This window comes from Phaseolus vulgaris, chromosome 8 (genome assembly GCF_000499845.2).
Source record: "Phaseolus vulgaris cultivar G19833 chromosome 8, P. vulgaris v2.0, whole genome shotgun sequence".
In the NCBI taxonomy this organism is placed as follows: Eukaryota; Viridiplantae; Streptophyta; class Magnoliopsida; order Fabales; family Fabaceae; genus Phaseolus; species Phaseolus vulgaris.
The window spans coordinates 60,935,366-60,963,318 of record NC_023752.2 but is presented as its reverse complement, the minus strand read 5'-3'; the positions used below and the strand labels follow the sequence as shown (position 1 = coordinate 60,963,318).

Below are 27,953 nucleotides of genomic sequence, written 5' to 3'. Positions count from 1 at the left end.
GGAGACGTACATGGAAGAAAAAAAGAACACAACAAGAAAGAAAAGTGAATGAAGAAAGACAAAAAAAAATAGAAATGGGCTATGGACCCATATCCTTACATGGAATGACTTAGAATTCTCATGTTTAAATAATATTTTAATAATTTTTTATTATTGCATAATTAACTAAAATATGGATAAGAAGACTGTTATACGTGTATGGAAAATTATGTAACCAATAAACAAGAATAGTATGAAAATTATTAATTACTCCAAAGAGTATGAATCTAATTTCGAGTAATATATTTTAAAATATGAATAGAAGAATATATACAATATTTTTATAAGATCTATATGTATTATTTGTTATTGGTTGAATAGTTGTTTTTTTTTGTCCTAATCTTCATTTATTTGGAGTGATTATGTGAATAATTCTCTAACGATTAAATAAGTACTTTGTATTAGAGTAAATAATACAAAAACAAAAACGTATTTTATTATTGTATAATCATGCTTATTTATATTACTTATAGTGAACTATTTCATTTATGGGTCGTACTTAATGTATATTTTTGCTAAAACAGTATTATCAAATTTTTTGTGTTATTAAGTTTATAGCGTATTACTTGATTTTTCGTGTATCTCTTTATTTTATTTTAATATATTGAATTTATCCGATCCTTCCGTTTCTGCTATCAAATAACGTGGTTCACTTGATTCTGACCAATAATATACTATAATATTTTATTAAATCACATTCATTATTCATTAGTAAAACAACAATTCTTATAATGGCAAGCTAGCAAGAAAATAAATCTCAAAAGCATTACCAAAGTGAATGTTTGGTTTTGAATGATTGAATAATTGTACCAAAAGAAAATGTGCTTCAATGTTTCCATTTACCTTAGACCCAAGTTATGGAGAGTGGACACAAATGACTCAGCCAAATTTTTTTAAAATGAATTATTTACTTCACTTTAATTTAAAATATGTATGATTACGTAATTTCTTCTCCAACAGTTAAAATAAAACAAAAATGAGTTTTTTTATAATAATTTTTAGGTCATTATTTTCAATTATTTGATAAAAAAACATTGTGAAAAGATAAGCATTATTGAGTTAGGTGTAGACAACTTATGCCTATGGATCCTTCTTGGCTGGATTTGCATACTTGCACACTTGCACGTGAGAATACTCTTCTTCCACACTTTCCCAAAAATAATGTTCCATTTTTTAAATTATTTATTCATTATACCATTAAAGTTTAATTTAAATAAATAAAAAATTACTTAATATCAGTTTGAATCAATATCTTAACAACAATTTATTTTATTTGTTTGCTTGAAAGGGCCTTTTAATAACTAATTGATTTCTAAAAAAATAATTAGTCCCAATCACATTTTTGTGAGTTTTCTTTTGACTTTTACATTGGAATCTTTCCTTTTATGGAAACGATTTAGTGGTGACTTTATGAAATAAAAAAAAAATATTGATTAATTTATTTAAGTTTAAGTTGGTTGTGAAAACATAATGATATTAATATTTAATTTATGCAAATGGAGACACTTTCTTTCCCAACAACTGCTATGCCCGTCCCTGCATGACCTCAAAGAGACAACACTACACACACACAGATGCAATAAATTACTGCCATTAATATATATATATATATATATATATATATAAATAAATAAATAAAAGATGTCACATCTTAAACCAACATTTTCATGATTTTATTTACATATATATATTTGAAATCATGATAGTGAGATTTCAAACGTGACATTTATGATAAAAAGGATTAGATTATTCTAAAGTTAATTTTTTTAAGTTAAAGTTTTTTTTTTAAATTATTAGATTAAAAATATCAAAAATAAAAAATAACTTTTTAAATATTTTTTAAAAAGGTTGACCGTAAAGAATAATCATGATACTATTATTTCTGGTTCTGACCTGTTTTTTAATTTAATGATTAAAATTAAATTACTTTTTAACCTCATCATTATATTTCTTGAATATTGAACATTAATTATATATTAACAAAATATTATATATATATATATATATCATTACAATCAAATAATCTTATTTTTATAATTAAAAAATATTAAATAATCTCATAATTTAAGTGAGATAATATAAATGTTTGATCTTTGACACATATTTGACTACCATGGTTCTATTTAAGTGGTTACACCAACACTTGAGTACCACACTATTGTTATCTTTGATCCAACAAAACAATATGAAATTCTAATCATTCTCTAAACTTAAAAATAATTTAAAAAATAAGTTTTAAAAAGATAGAATTATGAATTAAATAGAGAATAAATACATATGCTCTATTTATAAACTCTTTTATTTATTTATTCAAAATTATTTTTAAATAAAACTCAAGTGTTTATATATTAAATTAATTATATCTCTTATGTATGTATTTAAGTCACAAAGTACATATTTATAAAAAAAATTGGAATCTCACAAAGATATCAATATATAAGTTATATGATTCTATCTGTAAAAAATCATTTGCAATGATAGATATTGTGGAATATATAATATAAAAAAATATTTTAGTATTTAAATTAAGGTTATCTGTACTTTACAGTCGATCGAAAAAAACTATAAAGTTATTATTTTCTATTTTAAATTTGAAAAGAGATAAAAATAAGTTCGCAGAAGATAAAATCAATAAGGTAATAAACTTTTAAGAAGAAACAATGTTTGAATTTTAAAGATAAAACATTATATTAGAGATTCCCCAAATAGAAACAAGTGACTTTAATGCAACCTAAGATAATACCCATTTGAACTATGGATTGCTACTAGGTATAAACATTTACATCCAAAATTTTATCAAAAAAATACAAACTCATACTCATTAAAACTCCCTGTTATACTTGCAAACTTTTATCACTAATTTTTAAAAAAATTTAATTTTTTTAGCTTATAGAAAATAATATTTATTTATATTATTCTTAACATGGTATCAAAACCATTTTCGAGTCCATCTTAACGATAATTTGTTGGGTTTATCATGTCACCCGCTATCGGATTGTTATCGACCACCTATAACATATATCTTCACACGAGTTGGTAGTCTCGGCATAATAAATATGTTGGAGATCCCACATCGACTAGAAATGAAAACATTTAATTGTATATAAGTAGGTGTAAACCTCACCTTATAAGCCAATTTTATGAGGTTGAGTTAGGCTTAAAATTCAGTTCTTAACATTAATTTTAGACATTTTTATTAAGAAAAATATCAAACCAAACCATTAATAATGGCTCTAAGAATTAATATGGAAAAGTTTATTCTCTTACTTATTTACACTATTTCATTTTAACATTTTTTTAGTTATTAAAAGTGAACCTTATTACTTGTCGTCTTAAAATTTTTAGAAGTCTTCTTTAAATCATAAAAAAATGACCCTTTTTATATTTGAGATGAAAAAAATAAAATGTTGGTATAGATTTATGTGTTTTCTAAAATTTGGAAACCCTCACTAATTAAAATTCTTCTACAATGAATATGTTTGCATATATTAGTCAAGTGCATGGTTTTCAATTGCTCAAAATCTTTAAAACTTAAACAATCCTATTTCTTTTAATTTATAGGAAAAAAATCAAATTTTATTATCAAAAAATCAAATTTTATTATCAGAAAACTGAGTTATACTGTTTTGATTAAACAATATATTTCATTCTTTAGCAATCTCATCTATCAAATCCAAGTATAATACTTTTTTATGTTCCTCACAAGCCAATCATGGTGTTACAATAATGGTTCCCACCACAATTCATAATTTGACATCCTTAATAAATAACAACAATTAAATAATTTGATGTTTTTGTTCATCAACTTCAACGCAAAATATTAAAATAAAAATACAATTTTGAACTAAATAAATTACAGTAAAATATATAAATTAGTTGAATCGAGTGCTTTTGACCCCTAATTTTGATTTATTTGCATTATCAGAATCACATTCATGATTTAAGAATGAATAAATAAGTAAAAAAAATACAATTAAGGTTATTTGACTAATAATATGGAAGAGATTGTGGCTAGAGACTTTTTCTTCTTAATTTTGAATAGCAAAAGGTGGCAATTTTTTTTTTGTTTCATAATTGAAAAAACATGTTAAATAAGTATAAATTTGTCTTAAAATGGGTTCTTAGATAGGCTTAGTTATAAGTAATTATATATTGTTTCTAAACTATAATTAAAATACCAATCTAATTGAAAATATTAAACTAATTTCATGTGATGTTGAACTCTCTCAAATCCAATCATGAGCAATTTTGGATGGATTAACGTTGGTTTAATTAAAATATATTTTTATTCAAACAAATTAAATAAAGAGAATCATGTGATAGTGAAAGTCCTCAAATGAAGACGTAGAAGAATAGAACTTGGAAGTGTAGAGTTTTGGTATTTGAAAATATATTAAAAATAGATATTTTTAATTACTTTTTGTAAATATAAAAATCATATGAGAAATTTTTTTTAAATAAAATTATTGTTGTAAGATACCTGTAGCAACATTAAAAATTAATTTTATATAATACATACAATAAAAAAATCATTGTCTAGTTGGAATTAATTAAAAGTGTCCTCTGTTTATTCTTACAACAATTTCTTTATAACTTTTGCAATATAATATTGTTAAATAATATTTATATACTGGTGTCTTTTAAAAAAATATAAGATAAAGAAAAAAATCCTAATAAAATTTATACAACTATTAAAATAAACAGATTTGTTAACATAATATATTTTTCATTTTATTTTAATTACGTAATTCTCTCTCTTTTCTTTTATATTTATCACGATATTCCAATATCTCAAATTTTCTCTTTAATCATTCTTCCATCATTATATTGTTTCAATTTGTTCACATCATATGACAACGCTAAGTATATACCTATATTTTTCAACCATTATGTAACCATTGTGCATATTTCTGTCCTAGTTAATTTTCTAAAAAAAAAAAATTATAAACTTGTGTACTAAAATATAAAAATATTAAAATAAGTACAATTGTATCGGTTGGGACTGATTGAGCTACGTCACTTGGCATCATTGACCGACCAATTGGATGATCAACCACGATAAATAATAAATTGACAAATAAATTATAAGTAAGAAAATATTCTATAAAATTAGGATAACCTCCATACAAATCTGGGCAACATCCTGCCAAATTTGTCTGACAACACTAATTTATTAAATATATGCGTCAATATACTACAATTTCAGTTTTAGATACTATTTAGGTATTTTTTAGTCTATACAACTACAAGAACAATAAATACAAATATAAAATGAGTACATTCTTAAATTAGTGTTTAAAATTTGTAGAATATATTTACCTTTTTACCTATTAAATTATCCTTAGTTCTTAATATTATAAAATATAAAATAAATATTTTCTTAAAGTAGAAACTAAACAATTGTAAATGTATCCTTAGTCCAAGTGATACCAAAATTAACAACTTTGTACTAATAACATAATTGTAAAAAGACTAAATATCTTTGGAAGAAAAAGTTGAAAACTAAAGCAGCTAATGTTTATAATTTCAACATTGGTGGAAAAAATTAATATTTATTTTCTAAAATATATTTTTGTTAAATTATATTCAAGAAAAAATATACATAATTTTACACTTAGTGTGCTCCTTTTATAATACTAAATTACCTAATTCACAAAATTAAGAAAAGATATTAATTATATTTGATAAAATAAGTTTTTCATAAATTTATGTTTTTCTCTCTCAAAAGTATCCTTTTTATTAGTATTTTTTCTAACTCTTTGTCAATATTCTCACTAATATTAGTTAATATTATTTTAATATAAAATTATATTATGAGTTGAATCTAATAAGAGATATTACTTTATACTATAAGTGTTATAAATAAAAAAAGTTAATCTTTTAAAAATATTTACTTTGTAACATAGTAAAAGAACATTTAAAAAATATATAAATATATAAATTTAATGTCCATTATATTTATAACATTCTTTAAATATATTATATTTAATATGAACAAGTTTTTTTTTTTAAATATAAGAAGATAAAAATATGCAAACAAACTCTTTTACAAATAAATGAATGATGATAACATATCAAAAGATAATATACTTAAACTAACTAACTGAAATAAATGAATGTAAAAAATAAGTATTCATTCTAATATATTCTATCAACAATATTCATCTAACTCATTTCATCAATCAAATACCAATTTATATATTATAAATATAAACAAATTTTTAAAGTTTGCACTCATTAGCAACACTAAAAAACTAGGACTTATTTAATTATTGGTCTATTTAGCTTCATTAGCAACACTAAAAAACTAGGACTTGTTTGATTATTGGTCTATTTAGCTATCAAGTGACTTATAACTATGATATATATAATCAAAACTTAGATTACCATTTTGAAAAAAATTCACTAGATTTGAGGTCTTTTTCAATCTTCTATTAGTACAAACCTTCATTGACTTCTTTCCTATTTAGTACTTTCATTTACGTGGTTAAGGACATTAATGGAATCTGAAATATAAAGTCACTTGTTGTTTAACATTTGTTCTTACGATTAATTGTTCTTCTCTTGAGGTGTCTGTGAGTATTGTGTGTTTTCTGATTGTTCCACTTAGTAATGGGACACCTATAGAAGATTCTCCAACGCTCAAGTCAGTAAGAGTACATATGATTTTGTAAGTGATTAAATGAAAGATAAGATCAATCTACTTTTTGAGGTCGATGACTACTATATCGTAACCGTTTAGGCCACATTATTCCTTACATGTACCTTATTATTAAGGTTACTTGGATGTTACCTGACAATTAAATCTGGGCAGTGAGTAATGTGGGTAGTTTCTGCTGAGCTATAAAGTGAATTGTCATAACTATTTAGCGATTCTCATCCATTAGCATATGATATAGTATAAATCCCTATATTTTAGGTACTTGGTAGTACAACATCAATCACCACCTGTGATCTTAACATTAAATTATCTATTTGTGATTATTAAAAAATTCTCCCCTCATTCCTCATTTTGCATCATAGTTAATTAAACATCATATAAAACATCTATATACATTGTTTAGTTTGAGTAAAACAAGAACAAATAAAATATTTCATAAATAGGATCACTTGAGTGATATTTGCTGGCTTAAGTCTTATCCATTTACAAGAGAGATAATTGTTTCATTATCTCCTTCATTTAAATGTCTATTTATCACTTAACTTCAACATATTGTCACTTGAACAACATTAAAATGTTTAAGTGACTAAATTCTCGAAGAAAAATGAATATTATGGTACCTCTCTTACTCAAGTGATCACCTCTTTCTTGAACGACCAAAACTTTAGAACATAGAAAATTGATAAAACTACCATCCATAACTTGAATGATGAAACTTCTTACTTAAACAATATATGATCACTTAGAACGAGATGAACAAACTTTACAACACTTTTTTTTTATTTAATTAAATTGAAACAAATAATTTTCAATTTATATTAGATTAAATACATTTAACATAATAAATGGCATAACATCTAAAGACAACTTAAAAACATCTCACATGTCAAAGCAATACCAATTTAACTCAATTTTAACTATTACACTAAGTCCAATTTAATCATCAATCACATAAAATCAATTTTATTATCAAAACTCCTACTACTCAAAATTTACCACCCAAAAACTCAAATTCGAATTTCAGTAACAACACAAACTAAATCCACAAATATTTATCCTTTGGTTTTAGCTCTTTAATGTTTCAATATTACATTTTTTTTTCAAACAGTAAATCAAGTTAATTTTCCCTACTGTATTTATTGTGCTTTTAAAAGAGATGCTTCAAAAACATAAAAAAGACAGAGAAGTTGAAATCTGCTAATGAGATGCTAATGAACTAAACATATTAATACAAACTTATACAAACATATATACATTTTTTTAACTCAATCTCACAGAAAAAAATACTAAGACTTATCGATACATATACAACAACAATAAAAACAATGAAAAGATATAAAAATTAAAAAAAAAACTACTTAAAACTAAAATCTAATCATGTGAAATTTTTCTATACTTTGTCACCCTAATGGAAGAAAATATAAAACACAATTTAAAAAATCTACAAAAAGTAAAAAAGAAGAAGAAATATTTCAAAGAAAAAAATATTTAGACAAATGATTTATTTATTTATTTCATATTATATATAACCTTTATAAATTTAAAATAATAAAATATTAATTCCCCCAATGAACTAAAATTTCCTAATTTAAATTTATAAAACCATTTTGTACACACATTTTTAATTTATTTAATGTTTTTATATAAAAAAAATAAATAAAATTGAGAAGAGAGGATGTATAGCCCAAAGTAAATGGATAAAAAACCTACTTTTATAGGTTACTGTGCCTGGTTACCGTAAAGGAAGGTCATTGGTTGGTTGGTTGGTACAACGATGGTAAGAGCCAATGAGAGAAGTACACGTGTGGAAATCTGAAACGGTAGGGCCCACAACCTAGAGATTCTAAAAATGCTACAATTATTTTGGGAAGACACCGAATGAGAAAAGGACGTGAGTTATGTTGTAACCATTTGTGGGACCCACCGCATCAACTTGCTCTTTCGTGTCATTTACCACCCATACATCTCAACCGTTGCTTTGGCGGCTACCTCGGGTTGCACAATATTTTTAAATAATATAATATATTTTAAGTTTTGCCTCAAGTTTTTTAATTTAAATATCATATTTTTTCACAATTTATTCTGAATAAGAAATTATATTATTTACTTTCTTAATACTCAATTTATTCATATTTATCATCATTTTATTCAATTTGCATGTATCTTGGAACCAACCGAATGATTACCCTTCTTCTTAATCGATAAGTTTGCTCTTCTTTCATTTTTCTCTTAAACTTTTTTTTTCACCTTTTAACTATCTACTCATTGCCTATGTGATTTACATATTTTAAATTATTATTTAATTAACTACCAAGTTTTTTTCTACCAAATTTAGAATCTTAGTAGTTAAAAGATTGGTAGTTAATTAGATAGTAATTTAGAAATTATTTATTAATAATAGAAACTAATTTAGAAACCAATAATTTTTTTAGTCAATATAGAAACTAATTATTTTTTGTCTATAAAATTGATTTCTATTTCATGATTTTCTTGTAGTGATACTACTTAATGCTTGATCTTTGATTAGACTCGTTAATCTTCTGCTTGAGTGTAATGGTTTTGGTCGATCTTGACTATGAGTTGGCTTCGAATCGATCGTAGAGGACCCGACCGGTACACATTATTATAATAAAAAATTTAGTTAAAAATAATAAATTACCTAATAATTTATACTGTTATTTCAAAATTATTTTTATTGTATTTAAAATTAATGTGTTGAATAAGATTTTGGGACTTCTGAGTATTTGTATTCTGAAATCGGATCAGGAAACAATATTATCTCATTAATTTTTAAATATATTTTTTTTTTCTGATATAAACATGTTAATTAGTTAAGGATATTTGCGGAAAAAATTTAATACATTAAAGGGATCTTATAAGAAATGACTACACATTTGTCTGAAATTGATCTTATGAACAGCAGCGGAGAATTCTCTTTGAAATTTCCTTAATTAAGAAATTAATGACAAATTTGTAATTAGAAAAGGTATTAAAGATTCAAAGTTATTGTGAATGTATATTACTGAATTTTTCATTGGAACTTTTCTATTTTATATTCATTAATTAATACCTAAAGTCACTTGTTAGTATCGTTCTTTTTTTTATGTCGTGATGTTAATAAATAAAAGGTTTAGGAAGAAATATTATTAAGTTTGGTTGTGTTTATGAGAGAAAAGTTTTTCTTATCAGTTTAGCCCATTAATAAAATACCATCAACACCACTCTTTAATACTTCTAGTAGTTCACATGAATGAATAAAAAATGTTAAATACCTCTATAGAATATTTCTGTTAAATTATTGATGTCTAAAACTACCTCTAAAAATAAATGCAGAATTTTTTTAAGATAGGATAAGACCATATACATTTAATTTTAGTATTAAAGGGTGTAATTAAAATTCATGTGAATTATAATTGTTATTTATCAATTATACTTATTTTTTTTTATTTTTAAAGTTTTTTAAAAACTTTTTAGACATCACTATAAAACTTGACATGCTGATACTTTAAATAACAACAATCATCTGTCATACATGAAAAAATTATTATAAAAAAAAATATAAAGATATATAGAGCTATTAGACCAAAACTCAAATATTAACAAAAACGATACAATAATATCTATATATTTTATTATAGAAAAACCTATTATACTAATGAGATACTCTATGTAAATAAAGTTATTTCTGAAGTTTTAATCTTTAATAAAATATAATATCTAAATAATCTATTATAGTCAATTTAGCTTACTAATATTGACCAAAACAAATACAAAATATCTAAATTTATTAGTGAGACATATTTGGTTAAAAAAAAATCTGAACTTGGTGATTAATTAGTACCCAAGTCTATCTAGTTATAGCTAGACCTAGTTCAAAAAAGAGCCAATTAAAATATGAAGTCATGTTTCATTTTTTTTTTTAAAGTCAAACTAGAAATTTATTGAATTATTAAAAAATAGCAGAAAAAATATATAATAGAAAAAAATTAAAAAATAGTTTTTTAAAAAAATTAAACAGTTGGCTTAATGTGTTTGCATGCTATAAATAAAAAATGAAGAATTGATCTTAGCAAGTGCGTAGCAGTTGGCTCTTCCATCATTTATGATGAGCTGCCAATCCTCATGGAAGAAAAGAAAATTAAAAATGATAAAATTATTAAATGAATAAAGAATGAATGAATGAAGTGAGTAATTTGATAATTATTATTTCTATGAAAAATGCAGAGAAAAGATGGTGTCTCCATTATATAGTTGCAGACACAGTCCCCACAATCACATTATATCCAATCACAACTCAACACCATCAACTTCATCACTTTGTTTTAGGGTGGTTTTCTCTTAGTTAACAAAATATCTTGGAGTTTTGTTTAAATTCATTTCTTCAAACCTTGCTTTTCAGCTTGCAGATAAAACCTCTTTCTTGCTTCAGGATCCTATAATTATTTTTTTTTGCTGAGTTGCTTTCTTTATTATTATTTCTTCTCCTTTCCTTGTTGCACAGACAAGGAAAAAGGGAGAAAGAACAGTTTTTTTTTCCCCATCTGAACAAGTCTTTCTCTGCCCTCTGTTGCTCTCAACTCTTGACTCTTTCTTTTGTTTCCTAATTGGGTTAACACTTATCACATTCATTGTGTTTGCCTTCTCCTCTTGCTTTTCCATATTTCTCTCACTTAAAGTTCCATTTTTTAATTTCTGGGTCATGTTTGCCTTTTGTGATTCTGTCTTGGTTCTGATTGGTATCTGAGAGGGAAGCTCATTGGGTTTGCAGGGTTATCTTGTTAGAATTTAGACCAATTGTGTAACAGATAATAGTTTTCATTCATCATCAATTTGGAGCATTCTCTCTGATTTTTTTGATCAAGTGGGTCTTTTCTAGATTCCTGAGGAGCCTCCTACTCTTAGAGAAAGATATTCTGATTCTCTTCGAAATGTTTGTGGCTTTATCCTTAATATTATTCTGCTAAAACTTCCACTTCTGCTTTTGTTTCTCTTTGATTTATCTTCCTCAGTTTTCACTTTTCACTCACCAAGTTTAAATTTTCCTGTTAATAAGCCCAAATTTGATTGTATGAACTTGTAAACTGAACTGATGAAGTGGGAAACTGTAGCCCTTTCTCCTACACCTTGCTCTCCAAACTCCAACACCAATTGGTTGGTGGAAAATAATAGGAGCACAAAATGGACCCCTGAAGAGAACAAACTCTTTGAAAATGCTCTTGCAGTACATGATAAAGACACTCCAGATCGGTGGCACAAAGTGGCTGAAATGATTCCTGGAAAGACAGTAGTTGATGTGATCAAGCAGTACAAGGAACTGGAAGTTGATGTTAGCAATATAGAAGCTGGGTTAATCCCAGTTCCTGGCTATAGCACTGCTACCTCACCCTTCACCTTAGATTGGGTGAACACTCCTGGTTATGATGGGTTCAAAGGAAGTGGAAAGAGATCATCCTCAGTGAGACCTCATGAGCAGGAAAGGAAGAAAGGAGTGCCTTGGACTGAAGAGGAACATAAGTAATTTTTTTACCTTTTTGCATTTGTTTTTACACATACTGTTTTTTTATTGTTCACATATGGTGCTAACTGTTCATATAGATTTTAATATGTGATATCATGATCAATTGGGAATGTATATCTGTTTCAAAGCATGGCGATTGTGTGAAAAGCTAGAATTGGTGGATAGAATTTAATGTTAATTAAAGGCAGAGGTGTAGGGACAAGACTTCTGTGTAGATATTAAAGGGTTGGATTTTATTTTTCTCAATTGATAGCTATGTCTTTTGGGGGAGTTTGTTCGGTAAAAAAGTTGTTTTTCTTCACTTTTAGTTTGGAATTTAAACACCCTTTGGATGTTCCCTGCAGATTGTTTCTACTGGGTCTGAAGAAGTATGGAAAAGGTGATTGGAGAAATATTTCTCGCAATTATGTGATCACTAGAACCCCAACACAGGTGGCTAGCCATGCTCAGAAGTACTTCATAAGGCAACTTTCAGGAGGCAAAGACAAGAGAAGGGCTAGCATACATGACATAACAACAGTGAATCTCACAGAAACCACCACAAGTTCTTCAGAAGACACCAATAGATCCACCTCACCTCATGTGCTCTCACAGCAGCAGCAGCCAAATTCTACTCCAACTACACCAAGAACTCATTTTCAGTGGAGTAACCAGTCAAGCACAGGAGTAGCTATGACTTTCAACCCTGTTCATGAAAGAGTCTTCATGTCTCCCTATGGTGCTAACTCCTTTGGGGTTAAAATGGAAGGAAGGAATCTGCATAATGAGTCTTCTTACTTGGGACCTCAGACACAGAACATGGTTTTCCAAATGCAACAGTCCTCACAACACTAGACCTATGCATCATTAGCCCTTGTTGTAGTCAATTATTAATGGATAGAACCAGAATCTTCTGTCCATTTCAATAAGTAAAGTGCTTGAGTTGAGCTTTTTTCCTGAGTTCTATGTGAATATCCTAGCAGTGTTGGTTAGTTATGAACTTGAAGGAAGGTGCATGCATACATTTGTTTCTTCAGCAAATAAAAACTTCTTATAAGGAGAGTGGCTGGCAATTGAGTCTTGGTTGGAAGCCCCATTAGTTCAATTAGTGAAAGACCAAAAAGGCATCTCTAAGAATGCTATGCAACAATAAAGTGATTCCATGACAAGGGTAAATTAATGTTTCTGCCAACAAGATGATAAAGATAAATATATTTGGAGCTTGTTCTCCTTTGTGTAATTGCATGGTCATGATATTGTGATTTGTTCTAATAGACAATGAGTTAACTAATGGGATTGGCAAGAAAAATTATTACTAGAAGAAGCCACTTTATTATGAGACAAAAAGTAGTTCAATTTGATTTGGAGATATGATTGCACCCAAAAGATTGTTTTAACATTAAAAAAACCACACAAGTATCCTATGCCTATGTGAATGTGACTAGTATTAGTGAAGATCTATGTTCCTCCCCATTTGTATGTTTTTCATTAAGATCTATCTGAGCTTATGTCTAAGGTCTGATATTTCACTCAATTTTATTGGTTTCACATTAACACAATCTGCATGCACGTACTTCAAGTCCTGTTTAGTTTGTTAATTGCTGATAAGTTTTAAAATTCTTCTTAAGAATCCTACATGAAGAGGAAGATTCCTTATTGGTGGATTGTTAATTATTTAATTAGAGTAAAATATGGTACAAAGATGGATAGAAGGGTGATTAGACAGCAATTTATTCTTAACAAAAGTGGATTTAGTGATGTATGGTGGTAGTACTACTGTATACACTTAATCCAAAGAAAACATCATAGTGCTTGTGATCCTAAATGTACGGACACTGGGCATTAAACAAATTAAACTTTTTCGTTCAAATCGTTTATCACATTTTGTAACCAAAAAAACTTACTGCTGAGATCTCATTTATGGAGGAAACCTACCCAAAAGAAAATGTTTGACCTTTTCTTAATCCTATATGTTTAATAGAGAGCACAAGTCTCTATGTTGCACTGTTAACTATGTTAATTAACAGAGTCTATATATTTCTCTCTTGTGTTCTTGTTTCTAAGCATTTATAAATAGGATTCAAACATCTTCTAAACATTGGTTTTAAGTTTTTATTTTTTGTTGATAAAAAAAAATGTTGTGTGTCTTGTAATGTATTATTAATCACTTCATCAGCATTCTTGTTAATATATTAATGAATAATCTCTTGTTACGGCCTAATTAGGTTGTTAAAAATTGTGTTATATCACAATAAATTTTTTGTTGTTACCATCAATTTTTCTGTTTGTTTTTTTTACCTATATAGGTAAAGTGAATTTAGATAATATTTGGAACTGGTTGTACAACTGCTGATGTGTCGGTGATCTCCTCTATCCTTCTTTTAAGTTTTCTTCTTTAATTGTTGGTGTTCGGTCGGGATTGACCTGAAAAAGGTACTCCGGTGATCAAACAAGTATTCTGTGTAAAGAGTATATTTGTAAACTAATTGGAGCATACCTCACACCTTTGTCTAGGGTTTATTTATAGTATTGGTCATGGACCCTTGTTGAGATGGGTTGAATGTCAGTTATCCACTGATGTGTACTGTGATCCCTAGGAAGATATATTGATATATAAGTATCTTTAATATCTTCAGTTTATCAGTATTTAGTTAATTTTTCAGATGTCTTTCACATTATTCAGGATATGATTATAATTCACGAAGAACTCTTGTAACTATCGTTGTTGTCATTTATTGTGTCTTGAAATATGCTTTGATGCGGTCGTCGCCAAGACTGAGTTACTAACCGACCGAAACAGTTTTAGTTTCTTCTCATGTAAAGAAAAGAACATGAATATAAAATGTATACACACAAAATAAAGTTAAAATAAAAACAAAGTGTGTTGTAAAAAGTTGAACAATATATATTGATGTCGTGGTGCGTGCATGATTAAACTTGTGAAAATGAAAACATTCTAAGAATTAATTATTCCATGTGCTATTCGTTCTTTTTCTCCCATCATTTTCTTCTGTCTCATTCACTTGGAGAAACACGCGCCCACAATCTTTCCTTGGACGGAGAATATGTAAGCTAATTAAGTGCATCATTGATAAAAAAAAAAGCAGCACTAATTCACATAAATCTATTGTGAAAAGCACTTGATTAAAGATGCAAATCCTCACTTGATTAAAGAAGGATATCATTAATATTATTACTCCTTCTCAACTCTAATATAAGATTATGTATCAAATTCATTGAATTAAGTATAATATTGTAAATAACACAATCTTTAACTACAAGAAAATCATAAAATAAAATTAATTTTACATAAAAAAATAATTAGTTGCTATATTGATTAAATTAAATATTATTTTAGAGAATAAAAAAATTATTGGTATCTAAATTAGTTTCTAATATTGATCAATAGTTTCTAAATTAATAACAAAGTTTTAGCTATCATCTTTAGAATATAAATAGTTGGTAGCTTCAAAATAAAATTCCAGATCAAATTTCTATTAAGAATTTGGTGTTCCTACTATACAACATGAGAAAAACTTTAGCTATTGGTGGTAATGGATCCACCATCAAAATATTATACCTAACATTGCTATATTGATTATTCAATTTATTCAAGAATTACATACTTGACCTTGTGATTTTAGTTCCAAAATATTAGAAAGAACATTAGAGGAACATTTAATTGTATATATACAAAATGTATTTGGTTTATAATTTCTAAGCTTCTCCCAAATTACTTGTAATTTTGTAAAGTAGTTAGTTAATGAAAAACCACCTCACCTTATTGTTTAAGCCTATTGTTCTAAGTCTGAAATTGGCAATGAATCTCTTTCTGAATATCTTGATTTAAGATCTTTCTAAATATCTATCATTTTATCCATTCATAAAATGTTTTATTGAATGGAATTTGAAACTAAGTAAACTATCCATGAAATAACCATGTTATTACATTTTTTTCTTATAGAATACAAAGACTAAACATTTAGATGTTACAAGATACTTTCGTCTACAAAATCTACCTTGTTTTTTGCACTCAAGGTATTTAACATCAATATACCCCATGGATTATAATTCGTTGGACCAATAACTAATAAAATAAAAACATTTATTGAATTTTCACTTGGATGCAAATAGAAGAGGCTATGAACATGTTAAGAAAAAATCCAACATCCTGTGATTTTGACTAAGTGCTGAAAACACCTAAGTTCAAACAGATCATGCATCGTTTGAAAGAAGATTGGTGTTCAAACACAATAAATCATATAAGATGCAAGTGTTCAATCTAAAAGACGAAACAAACAAGTGTTGTCTTTCCCTACGTCTGACATAATGCTTAGATAATAAAAAATATGTTTATAGGACCAGACGAACACAAAAACATAATATCTCTTAAATATACATACATGTGCGTATACTTTTTGTATGCAGGAAATGTCCACTGACTTCCTTTACCAAAGAGATCCATTAAGATGAAAGCTAAACTCACCAACTTCCTAACACAAGAACATTTTAACTCTAACTTAATTCTCTATCCTATACAATATGCATTTTAACTATGAATTGGTGCAAAAAGCTTTGCTACTTAGAGAAATAAGCATTGTTAGTTATTAAGGACGCCATGTAAGAAAAAATGCATTAAATGTATCAAATATTTTTAATTTTGACATACACATAAAAGATCAATAGAAGAACTAAAGCTTCTCAACAGACACAAATGGCCTCTCAACGACTATTTTTTTGAGTGCCTATAAAAATCTTACCATCAAGAAGAAGAAAGAGATAATAAAGAAGATATTATTCCAAATTGCTACTAAGATAAAGAACATTTCTCAAAGTTTCAGAAGAATGATCCTAGAACCCAAAACATGAGTGTCGCTATCATTATGGATCAAAAGAGATTATGAGAAGAACACTAAAAGTTTTCAGTCAAACACCTAGGGGATAGCGCTTACCTATTATGTTCATAGAAAGACATAGTCCCTTCCTAGACTGAAAGAACATTTGAACTAGAAGAGAAACAAAATCTTTGTATTCTTTGTCAGACACAATCCTCCTTAGTGATTAAATCCAATGATATGTTCATCATTGAAACATCCAACCTTCCTACCTTAACTATTTGTCAAATAATACTCAAAAGGGAGTAGCTAAGACTGACTTGAGAAAGAATAACCAAGAGTGGTTACAAGCTCAAAGAATACTCTAGTGTACTTTGTAACATTAGTTTGTCTAGTTGAAATTGACTTGTTGGTTAAGAATTGAATGTATGATGTTGTGAAAATTAAAAAATATAATTTTTGTGAGTATTTCTATCTCTTTCTTATTTCCTTTATATTGCATGTTATTTTTGTCTGTACTAATTCAAGAGGGAGAGTGTGGGAATTTATATGAAGAATGTTTCATCAAAATGTTTTTAAAACTAAGTTTGTAGTTTGCATCTGCATTATTTGGTCATATGCTAGAACTATGATATGATCACTTGTTAAAGAGAACAAGATAATATGTTAATCAAGTGATTCAATTGAATTGCAAAATATGCTTATGATGTGATTGTTTAGACTAAAAAAGCTAAAAATAGAATAAATTTTCAAATATGTTCATCTAAACATAATTTTTGTTAGATGCAAGTTACAACTTTTGTTCTTTATTAGGACCACATCTACAATAAATTAAATCACAATTCAATCCTCTCTTTTTATAATTTCCCTATTTTTTTTAATAAAACATCTAAGGTTTGGTCCATTTCTCCACTCATTATGATATGGTATATGTGATCATTATGATATGGTATATGTGGTTCAAATATAATAATTAGTTAAAATAGAAATAAAAAAGAAAAAAATAGCCATACAACAAAATTGTTTAGGACGAATAATAATGTATATTTTAATTAGTAGTTCAAATATTCTCAAGTTTAAATTCAGGTTGTTTGAATATGTTTTCAAATCTTCAATAAAAGTAACTTTATTTCTATTTTTTTTAAAATTTAATCTTACTTTTTACTTCTCATAATTTATAAAGAGTTTGTTTAAATTTCTATCATATGGTTAAAGATTTTTTTATATAATTAATTATATTATATAACCAGGTAGCTTATATAAACTTAATGTGTTTTGTAAAAGAAACAAATATACCCTTTTAAAAAGGTTTTATTTTACTTTTGCTAACTTTGTTTCACAATTAACATAATTGTGATGCTACTGAGCCTGTTTTTGGCAATTCCTGCAAGTAATTTGAGACTCCTAATAAAACAATGATATAAAGTGAATTTCATGATTTTACCTCTAAAATGAAGAATGCAAAAAGAGTAGAAGCCAAATGGGCCAGCATGGTTTGACGAGACAAACCACCAACTCAAAGGCAATCTTTTGTTTTTTCTTGGCAAGTTGTATTAATTACAACCCATAATTCTTCTTTATTTGTTGCCAAAAGTTTAGGTGGAAATAAGAAAAATAAATAAAATAAAGTGTATCATGGAAGAAAAAAATGTTTTTGAGAAGAGAGATTTCATTAAAAATTGTTTCAATCTTATAAAACCAGTTAATAAAATGAGGTTTACACCCATTTATATGTAATGAAGTGAAATATCTTTCTCTCTAATCGATGTGGACACACTCTCTTGCGCCGAAATCTCTCAACTTGTGTGTGAAACTATATAATATGAGTGGTCCAATAATAATCTGATAGTGACCTGATACGCTCAACAAACTCTCGCTAATATAGATTTTAGATGATTCTTATTAATATAAAATATTTAAAAACTTGTATATGTAGCATACATACAATGAACACTCTAGGAGTCTTTTGTTTTATTTATTTTTTTAAAATTTTCAGGTAGTGAAAGGTATAAAGTATACATTTTTTTTTGATAAAGAATCATTTGGAGAGATAAAATTTTCAGCTTTCTAGAACTTTTTCTCCAACACTCACCACTTATTTAAAGTGTATTTGTCTTTGATTCTCCTTTATTAGATTGAAGTGAATCAGGATTGCACTTAAATTTCTTTGGGTTGAATCAAAATTCAAACCAAATATTGCAACCAGTGTTGAAGTACCTTGCAAATGGAATTATTAATCAGAAATCATTTCTGAAGACTGCTAGAAAAGTGGGTATAATTTTCTATGGTGCTTTTATTAGGCCATAATTCATGAATCTACAAATAGTGGGGCCTATGTAGAAAAATGACTGATAGTGGGCATCATGTCCATTGGGTGATGCAATTGTCTCTCAAAAGATTCAGACCAATGGGAATAAACCAGAATATAGGCAACAAGGTAAACAATTTAGGCATTTATGGAGAAATAGAAATGTAAAAGACATGTCCTTTCAACAATATTACAAGATCATTGGCCACTCAAGATGCTTGAAATATTCAGTACACATCAGATACAAAGTAAGACAATCTAATACATACATTCATTCATTTATGGTCATCTTTGAAGTTCATCACTGCAAATGCCCTGGACATAAATATTACAATATGGTAAGCATAAAGATTGTTGCTGTACCCGTCCAGAAGAACCAGTCTCGGTCTAGGTGACCGACTGTCCGAGTCAAAGAACATCTCAGGACATACCATAAATGACAGGAACGACAATTACAATAACACTTAATAAGTTATAATTTATATTTCGAAATATGCGGGAGATATCTCCGACAAATAAGCTAAATACTGATAAATTGAAAGATGTTAGAAATATTCTCTCATATTCATCTCTTCTGCAGAGGTGTAAGGTACGCTTCTATCAATTACCAACATACACTCTTTATACAGAGTACTTACTTGATGTCGGAGTACCTTTTTCAGATCACCCCAACCGAGCATCAGCATTTGTGGAAGGAGACTTGAAGAAAAAAACCAGAGAATCAAGGATCACCGGCACGCCAACAATTGTACGGCTAGTTTCAAGTACTATCTAGGTTCTCTTTGCCTATACAGGGTGCCAAGTGAAAAATTGTTCACAAACTCGTTTTGTTGATTTCTGAGTAAGTCTTTAGTCATGTGAATTGTCCTTGTCATATGTTAGTTCATAACCAAGAGGGAATAAAGGGCCAGATTGAACTAACTCCAACAACTGGTTGATCAAGCTGTTCAACTCTCCTGAACCAAGTCATTGGTAGTTTGACCTTTCAAGCCATGATCTCCAAATATAACATCTGTGATTCCCCGTCCTTCAGTACCTGGCAACCAAGCACCAACAAGAGCATCTATCTTTTCCATTAGACACTGTTCTAAGTGCAAAGGTCTACCAGATATCAGAATCACAAGTGTGGGATTTTAGCCTTGAATGCATGTTAAAATATTCAAACAAGACCATGTGATTTTAGCCTTAAAAACTTGACAAAGAAATTCACTATGACTGAATTTTGCTTAACTTGCAACCAACTACATCTAGCAAAGATTTGTCTAAAAGTTCAGCAGCAAACTTCACTCTCAAAATGCCCTCAACAGGATTGCCAATTCTGGCTATTTAGTATTTCCCCGGATTTATGTTTGTATGTCACATAAACTCTTCTATAAATATTTCATATTTCATATTTGAAAGGAACCATCACCTGCATATTTGATTGAATATAATAATGAAATCAAGAAATCAGTGTTATTTTTTATGGGAATTAAAGATCTTTACCATGTCAATTCCAGCATTAAATGGAAATGGAGATGCAATATTCATAATCTGACCCATAATGTTGAAATAATTCATCAATTCCCTCCCAGTCAGAAATCACAAAATCCCTATAGTGGAGCATATGTCTGTACACAATGCTTTATTTGAATTCACAGGTAAAATAAAACGCAGAACAGATTCAATCATGCTATGTAGTATCTTGTTACACTTCACCCTGAAAGTGATCTTGATGAAGATATACGGATCCTAATGTAGTATTGAGTTTCAAAAGTGATAGTTAGTCTTCCCCATGAACAGAAACAGACAATAGGTAAACTTTCAAACTTGGAAATATGTAACAAAATTAATGGTTTAAAATAACCAGTATGAAACATTTTACAGCAGAAATGATTATGCTAGCATACAAGGTAAAATACATCCTTGAGAAAAATCTTGTTTCTCACCCAAATGTGACAGAAAGGGGAATCACTGTCCCTTTCTCAATCAGTTCAAGATGCTCAAAGAGGTTTCTCTTTGTTTTTTGTTTTTTTTTTCTCAAGTGCATTCAGAATCTAGGCAAAGTGATCCATAAAAGAAATATAAAAACGAAGAGGTTTCTCTTTTTCCTGCAGGAAATTCTCTATAGATTGTTATTAAATGGAAATAGTAAGCAAATTTTATATGCAATGGAAGTTATATTGGTGCCAAATGATTATCAGTAAGAAGTGCCAAATTCCCCTGCTTTACAACTTTCTGCACACAGCTTCCATAGTAGCAATCAAATGAAAAATCTACCACACAAATTTGATGTTCAGAGTTTCTTTATTTCTCTAGAAAAAATAAATCGTGTTGTTTCCTTTCAAGTGAAGTGTATTAATTGTGCATAGCATACTAAGAAATAAGTATCAATTGTAAGCTATCAGCATAAATAATTCAGAAGTTGGCTATGATGCCTTACTGCCACACAAGGAGCAAAGTATAGTGAATTCTACTTGCTCTAAGTTCAAGAGCTGTTGCAGCTCCAATTCTTTGAACTAGATCTGCATCTCTACAAGTACACCATGAATGAAAAAACAATGCTTGTTTAAGATAAAAACAAGAATGCCACAATTGTACTTGAGCATAAGAGCATCTCTGGTGAAATCAGCAGATGACTTGGTCCTAAAAATCAAGAACATAAAAACTCATTGGACTGTTTCATATAAAATGCAAATAACTCCTCAACTTTCAATTCTTGTCTACATTGAAACGTCTCAGTAACAACTTGCTATTCCTTTGTAATATTTGTATTTTGAAATTTCCAGAACCAAGCATCAACTTTTCTGCAGTAGAGCCTAAATTGGTATTCAAAAAATTATCATGTCACTGCATTGGTCTGCTCCTTTAAAAGTTCTTGTCAGATGTCACCAAATTAGTACCTAAAACATCTAAAAGTACATCAGAAGATCAATCTTAAGACTATTCCCTTTGCTCAAACCAAAAAAACCTCACAACTCACCAAAATGAAAGTAATAAATAAGACCACATGCAGAGACTTCAACTACAAAAACACACTTTATTCCACTCCAGGTGACTAACTTCCATGATTCAGTCAAAACACACACAACAAAAATTTTATATGTAAAATGTATGTATGTGTGTATGGTTGCATTTACCAATTGAGAAGTGTTTGATGGCAGAAGGACTCCTTCAATGTCATAAGAGAAAGAAGGTGTCTGACACCTGCTTCAATGGGTTCATGGGGATTCATGTTGACACAATCCATGTAATGTAATGAAGAAAACTTCTCACAAATCACAACCAAAACTTTCTTCTCCTTAATTTTTAATATGAGAATCTATATCCTTTCACTTTTTTAACATCAATCATAATTAATTAGTAATCATCTAAAACCCCCCACTAAGTTGAGGCTAGTGTCACAAGATTTGATTAAGTTATATGAGCTATTAAGTTCTAATACCACTACTTCAATAATACACCAAGATAAGTTTCAATAATTATTAATCATGATTTAGACTCACATTTCTATTATATTAAAATAATATTAAAACTATAGAAAATAAATAATTTTATAAAAAAGTTAAAAATTCTGTAATTATTTTTTGATTGAAAATTATGTAATTAATTTTGAGTAGAAAGATTATACGACTTTTATTTTATCAATAATAAAATTATTTTAATTTAATAAAAATAAAATTGAGCAATTAAAAAGTATAAAAAGATAATTATTAAAAATTGTATCTTTCTATACAATTTATATTAAGATAATATGTATATTTAATTAAAATTAAATACTTTATATTTTTGTATATACTTTAAAATACACATTACATTAATTTTGATATACACAAACAAGTATCAAATAATAATATTATCAGTTTGCAATTCAAAAAAAGTACATCTAACTTACTCTTTTTGAAGTAATTGTATTGAAATCCTTGATCTTATTATTATATGAATATGATTTTTATTGGTTTAAATATTTAATTATAGTTATATATCATCTTAATTATTTCTATAAAATTTGATTAAATTTAAATAGTAAGAGGGGGATAATCAAATAATTCATATATTTTAAAAGGATATATTATGTTAATTTTGATAAACATAAAATAGGGCATCAAATTAGTTTAAATTTGTTGTAAAAATAGTCCAATAAAATTCATTTGTCACACAAACAAATAAAACGATAATAGAAAAATCTATAAAGGACAATATGTAGTTAATAAGGAAGAATAAAAACACAAAAGTTTATCTAATGATTACTATTAGATCAAAATTACAATTTGAAGTTTCTCCCTTAATCAACTCTATATTCTAGATTAATCAAGAATGTTAATAGAATAGGTCATATTTATAAAGAAATCTTTATCAGAACTAACTTCTTCTGTGAACAGTGATTGTACAACTGAGCTCAAAACATAAAGCAAAAAGTCTCTTTGATAACAAACGAAGAATTCTGATTCACCTCCCAAGATGTTGGAAAGATTTCAAAAATCAATCTTGTCATATTGATACATAGAAAGCTAAGAGATTTTGGTTGAGTTTCACTTTTAGAAAAAATCACATCTTTTTGCAAAATAAAACTTATTCCAATTTGTGATCTAAGTGCTTCTTTTTTGTACATAATCAAAAGATTTTGTTACAGTTGAACATCACTATCAGAGTAATTGCAGTTATGTACTACTAGATTTTGTTAGTTAGTATCCCAAGGTCAATATAATTATATATTACATATGTGCATTAAAAATATGTTAAATTTCTTACAGACATCATTGATATCAAAATTTAATGGTTCTTTTTTAAGCTATGATATTTTAAATTGGCCACTCTATGGTTCTGCCCCTGAGGATGAAGTAGATGAACTTGAGTTGATGGAGACTTCATCAGTTATTTCTTGTTGAACATCTGAATTTAATGCACCAACTTCTTCATTACCTCTTGAGTTATGTGTGTTATCTTGCTCACAGGTTGTTGAGTCATTCCCATCATTCATAACTTGTGCCTTACTTGAATTCTCTGAGATGTTGAACAATTCCTGTTGAACAATAATGAACTTTAAAATAAAAATGCAAGAACTCTTCCGCATATATATATATCTTCCATGCAAGAAAATAATTTATGTTAAGAGTGGACTTTTAAGTCTAGCTCGACCTCATTAAATCGGCTTATGAGATAAGGTTTGCATCCTATTTATATGTGAAAGACTATAATCTGTAGTTGATGTGGATTTCCAACACACCCTCCTCACACCGAGAGTGAGAATTCGTGCGTGTGAGACAATATATTATGAATGGTCCGATAACAGTTCGATAGTGGGTGGTCTGATAAGCTCAACAAACACTAGTTAAAATAGACTCGAAATAACTCTGATACCATATTAAAAAATGAACTTTAAGCCTAACTCAACCTCATAAAATCGGCTTATGAGATGAGGTTTGCACACATTTATACGTGAAAGACTCTAATCTCTAATCGGGATTTCCAACAGTTTGCAACAACCAAGATGAACAATGAACACAATAACATCCTATAAATACAAGAACACCAAATTGACTCACCCTTGATTTTTCTGAATGCATTTCAGGTGATGAAAGGTTAGCACGATTATCCATCAATCGCATCAACCGCTTCCAACGTGCTGTAACAACTGAAGAATGAGAAGGTTCTGTTACAAAATCTTTGACACCAAAGATGTTATTATGGTCACTACTCATTGCATAAGTTGGAGTATCATCAGGCATGTCAGATCTTGAAGACATAGAGCTCACATCAGCTGCATTTGCTTCATCTATGTTTTGCAAAGAAAGGGGTGAAGAAATGTCCCTCCAGCTGTTCAATTCTGAAATATCTTGCTCACTTACTCTTCGAACTTCTCTTGAATGGATTGAGGCTCCCCACATATCTTCACTGCCAGAAGTAACATCCTTGTCAATGTCCCCATCATAAATAATGGATTCTCCATCAGTGGTTGTGGTGGTGTCATGGTTCTCATCAACTGTGAGTGTAGGAGAACCAATTTCAGAAACCTCCACTTGCAAGTCAGAAGCCAAAGAACATGAAGGGGTGTGACATGTTGGCCCTCCAGTGAAACTTATTGGCTGGTTCTTATCAACAGATGGTGAAAGAGATTCATATAAAGAGTCATTTATTTTAGTAGCACTAGCACATGATGATAATGGTGCATTGTGCTCCCTCTCTTGAGGCTTAGGAACTGTTGGTTCTTCTAGCTTCTCTAAAAGTTGAACTCTATCAACATCTATTGTTGGAATCAAGTCTGAATTGGACTTTCCTGCTTCACCATTGTCCACCTCTTCACCACTGATGTCAACCATTTTATCAATTTCACATTTTCCATTCTCTTCATGTGTTGCTTCCTTTCCTTCACTTTTGGGAACAAAAGCTTTGGACTCACTTTCACTAGCTTCTTCAAATAATAATTGTTGGAGTGGATTATCATTTCCTCTACCTGTAGGAATGAGTAACATCATCATCAACACAAGGTGGAGGAAAAAAGAAAAGGAGGGTGAGGAGAAAAGAAAGTGATTATGAATAGGAGAGAAGGGATTTATGCAGTTTTTACTGCATAATTATGCAGCAACCATGGCAACTCAAATGCATGTTATATTTCTTATTGTAATTGTTGTTTTGGTTTGTATTTTATAAGGATTGACATACCATGAAATGTTACTGTTAATTTAATTTTATTCTTTACTCATAAAAAAAGCTACCTTCATCTATTGGGTGGGTCAATGTGTGTCCTTTGGCTTCAAGGTCTTTTGGTTCTGTCAACAAGTTCTTCAATTCTTGATCAAAACCGTCCCCTGTGAGATTGGGTTTCTCCTCAAAAGGATCATATGGAATATCAAATGGGCTTCTCAAAACAGAGGGTGCAGAGCCAGGCATTTGTATGCCATCAAACTCTTTCGGAGAATCAAAATGGTTGAATCTTGTGATAAACAAAGGAGCAATTTGGCTTGGTTTTATGTCAATTAGACCATTCGATATCTGCAACTTCAATTGTTTTCTTGCTTTTCTCCTTGCTATCAAACTCTCTAGCCTTTTGTGTCTCTCCAAAGCACATGTCCCAAGATCCATTTCATTTCTCTGATCATCCTCTTTCAGTTCCACACTTTTATTGCCATCTTCTCGAGCTTTTTCCACATCCACTTTGTTTTCTGTCTTTTTCTCTTGGCCATCATCACCATAAGTCATCACAGGGTCCAGCATAAAAGGTTCAGACAAAAATGTCTGCTTTTTAGCAGCCTCCGAGGAATCAATACTTGTATCTTCACCAAAAAGTCTAGTCCTTCTAATATCTCTGTTGGTTATTTTGAATTCATTACGAAACACTGATGATAAATCCTTGGCTTTTATTTCCAAACCACCATACACCTCCAATTTCTTCCCTGTGAAATTTCTTCTTCTGCTTGTTGCATTATGTGATGGACACTTGTACAACAATCCACGTCTCTCACTGATCTTGGGCACCTTTGGTGGAGATTTTATCTCAACCCTTTTCTCCTTTCCCTTTTTCACCTCCTCTGCAAGTTGGTTTTGCTCAGAACTCCAAAAAATTCTAATGAAAACGGCGATGCACACAAAAAATGGGGACAAGAACACCAGCAAGTTGTAAATGTAAGAGAGAAATATATACAAAAGGAAAAAGACCAACAAAGCACCCGAAACCAATGGGTGCTTTCTCATAAAAGTGTAGCCAATCTCAGCTGAAACATGAAGCATTGTTGATAAGCAAAGTTGAAGATTCCTTGCATTCAAACCCATTTTTTGTTTCCTTCAAAGTAGCTTCTAATCTCAAACTACGATGCTTTCAAGATCCTGCATGCATAATTTGTCACAACCCCAGAATGCATTTTAGCCAATTCCGTATCCAAACACGTCATTGTAAACATCATGGTAACAATCAAACTGGGTTGCCATGTTTGTTGCAAACTTCGATTGAAACATTTAAAGAAAAATGTGGTCTTTTGCCATGAACGATGAAAAAAAAATGTATGTATGTAACTTATGTTCTAAACTACGCAACAAAGTGATCGAATATCAATGATGGGAAGTGAAAATATTGATGTGATTTTTGACTTCAGTCCATACAAATTATTCTGAAAATTGAAAAACTAAAGAAAGAATAATAAAGAGAAAATAGGTAAAGTGACTCATAAATTACGGTTAGCCGTTGAAACTATAACAATTTAATTTTTTCTTTTTTTAGGAAAATTTTCCTTTGGCTGAGAATTTGATTGAGCCCTCTCATTTAGGATTTGAACTGTGTTGTGTTTCTTATCCACTTGGATAACCGGAAAAAAAGGACAAAACTGATAAAATTTATGAAACAATTTCACAAATCAAACTCAAAGTTGCAATACACTCCTTACTTGGAAAAACACACAGGTCTCTTGAAATTTGGGGGATTTTATATTGGAATTCTTACATAAAATAACTCATTAATTTCATTTTATTTTTCTAATTTAAGTGAAAATTTATTACTTCAAATTTTACAATTAAGTAATTTCAGCATCTCACTTTATGGTAATAAATTTAATTACCATGTAACGTAATTTACCTTTGATAAAATAAAATAAAAGTGAAAATGTGAAGCATTTCACTACAAGAAAAATGAGATTTTAAGGA

The 27,953-nt window shown here is 28.8% G+C and overlaps 2 protein-coding genes across 2 annotated transcripts; one reads left to right on the top strand and one right to left on the bottom strand.

Moving 5' to 3' along the window:
• Window positions 1-10,854: 10,854 nt before the first annotated feature.
• LOC137824229 (transcription factor DIVARICATA-like) lies at window positions 10,855-13,437 on the top strand. Its single transcript, XM_068629767.1, has 2 exons — window positions 10,855-12,214; window positions 12,563-13,437. Exons 1-2 carry the CDS (start codon window positions 11,790-11,792, stop codon window positions 13,050-13,052), a joined length of 915 nt encoding a protein of 304 aa, XP_068485868.1. The 5' UTR covers window positions 10,855-11,789; the 3' UTR covers window positions 13,053-13,437.
• Window positions 13,438-23,674: 10,237 nt separating this feature from the next.
• Window positions 23,675-27,426, bottom strand: LOC137825887 (uncharacterized). Its single transcript, XM_068631687.1, has 3 exons — window positions 26,036-27,426; window positions 24,866-25,773; window positions 23,675-24,342 (listed from the first exon to the last, which is right to left on the bottom strand). The coding sequence occupies exons 1-3, from the start codon at window positions 27,087-27,089 to the stop codon at window positions 24,136-24,138; spliced, it is 2,169 nt and encodes a 722-aa protein (XP_068487788.1). The 5' UTR covers window positions 27,090-27,426; the 3' UTR covers window positions 23,675-24,135.
• Window positions 27,427-27,953: the final 527 nt, after the last annotated feature.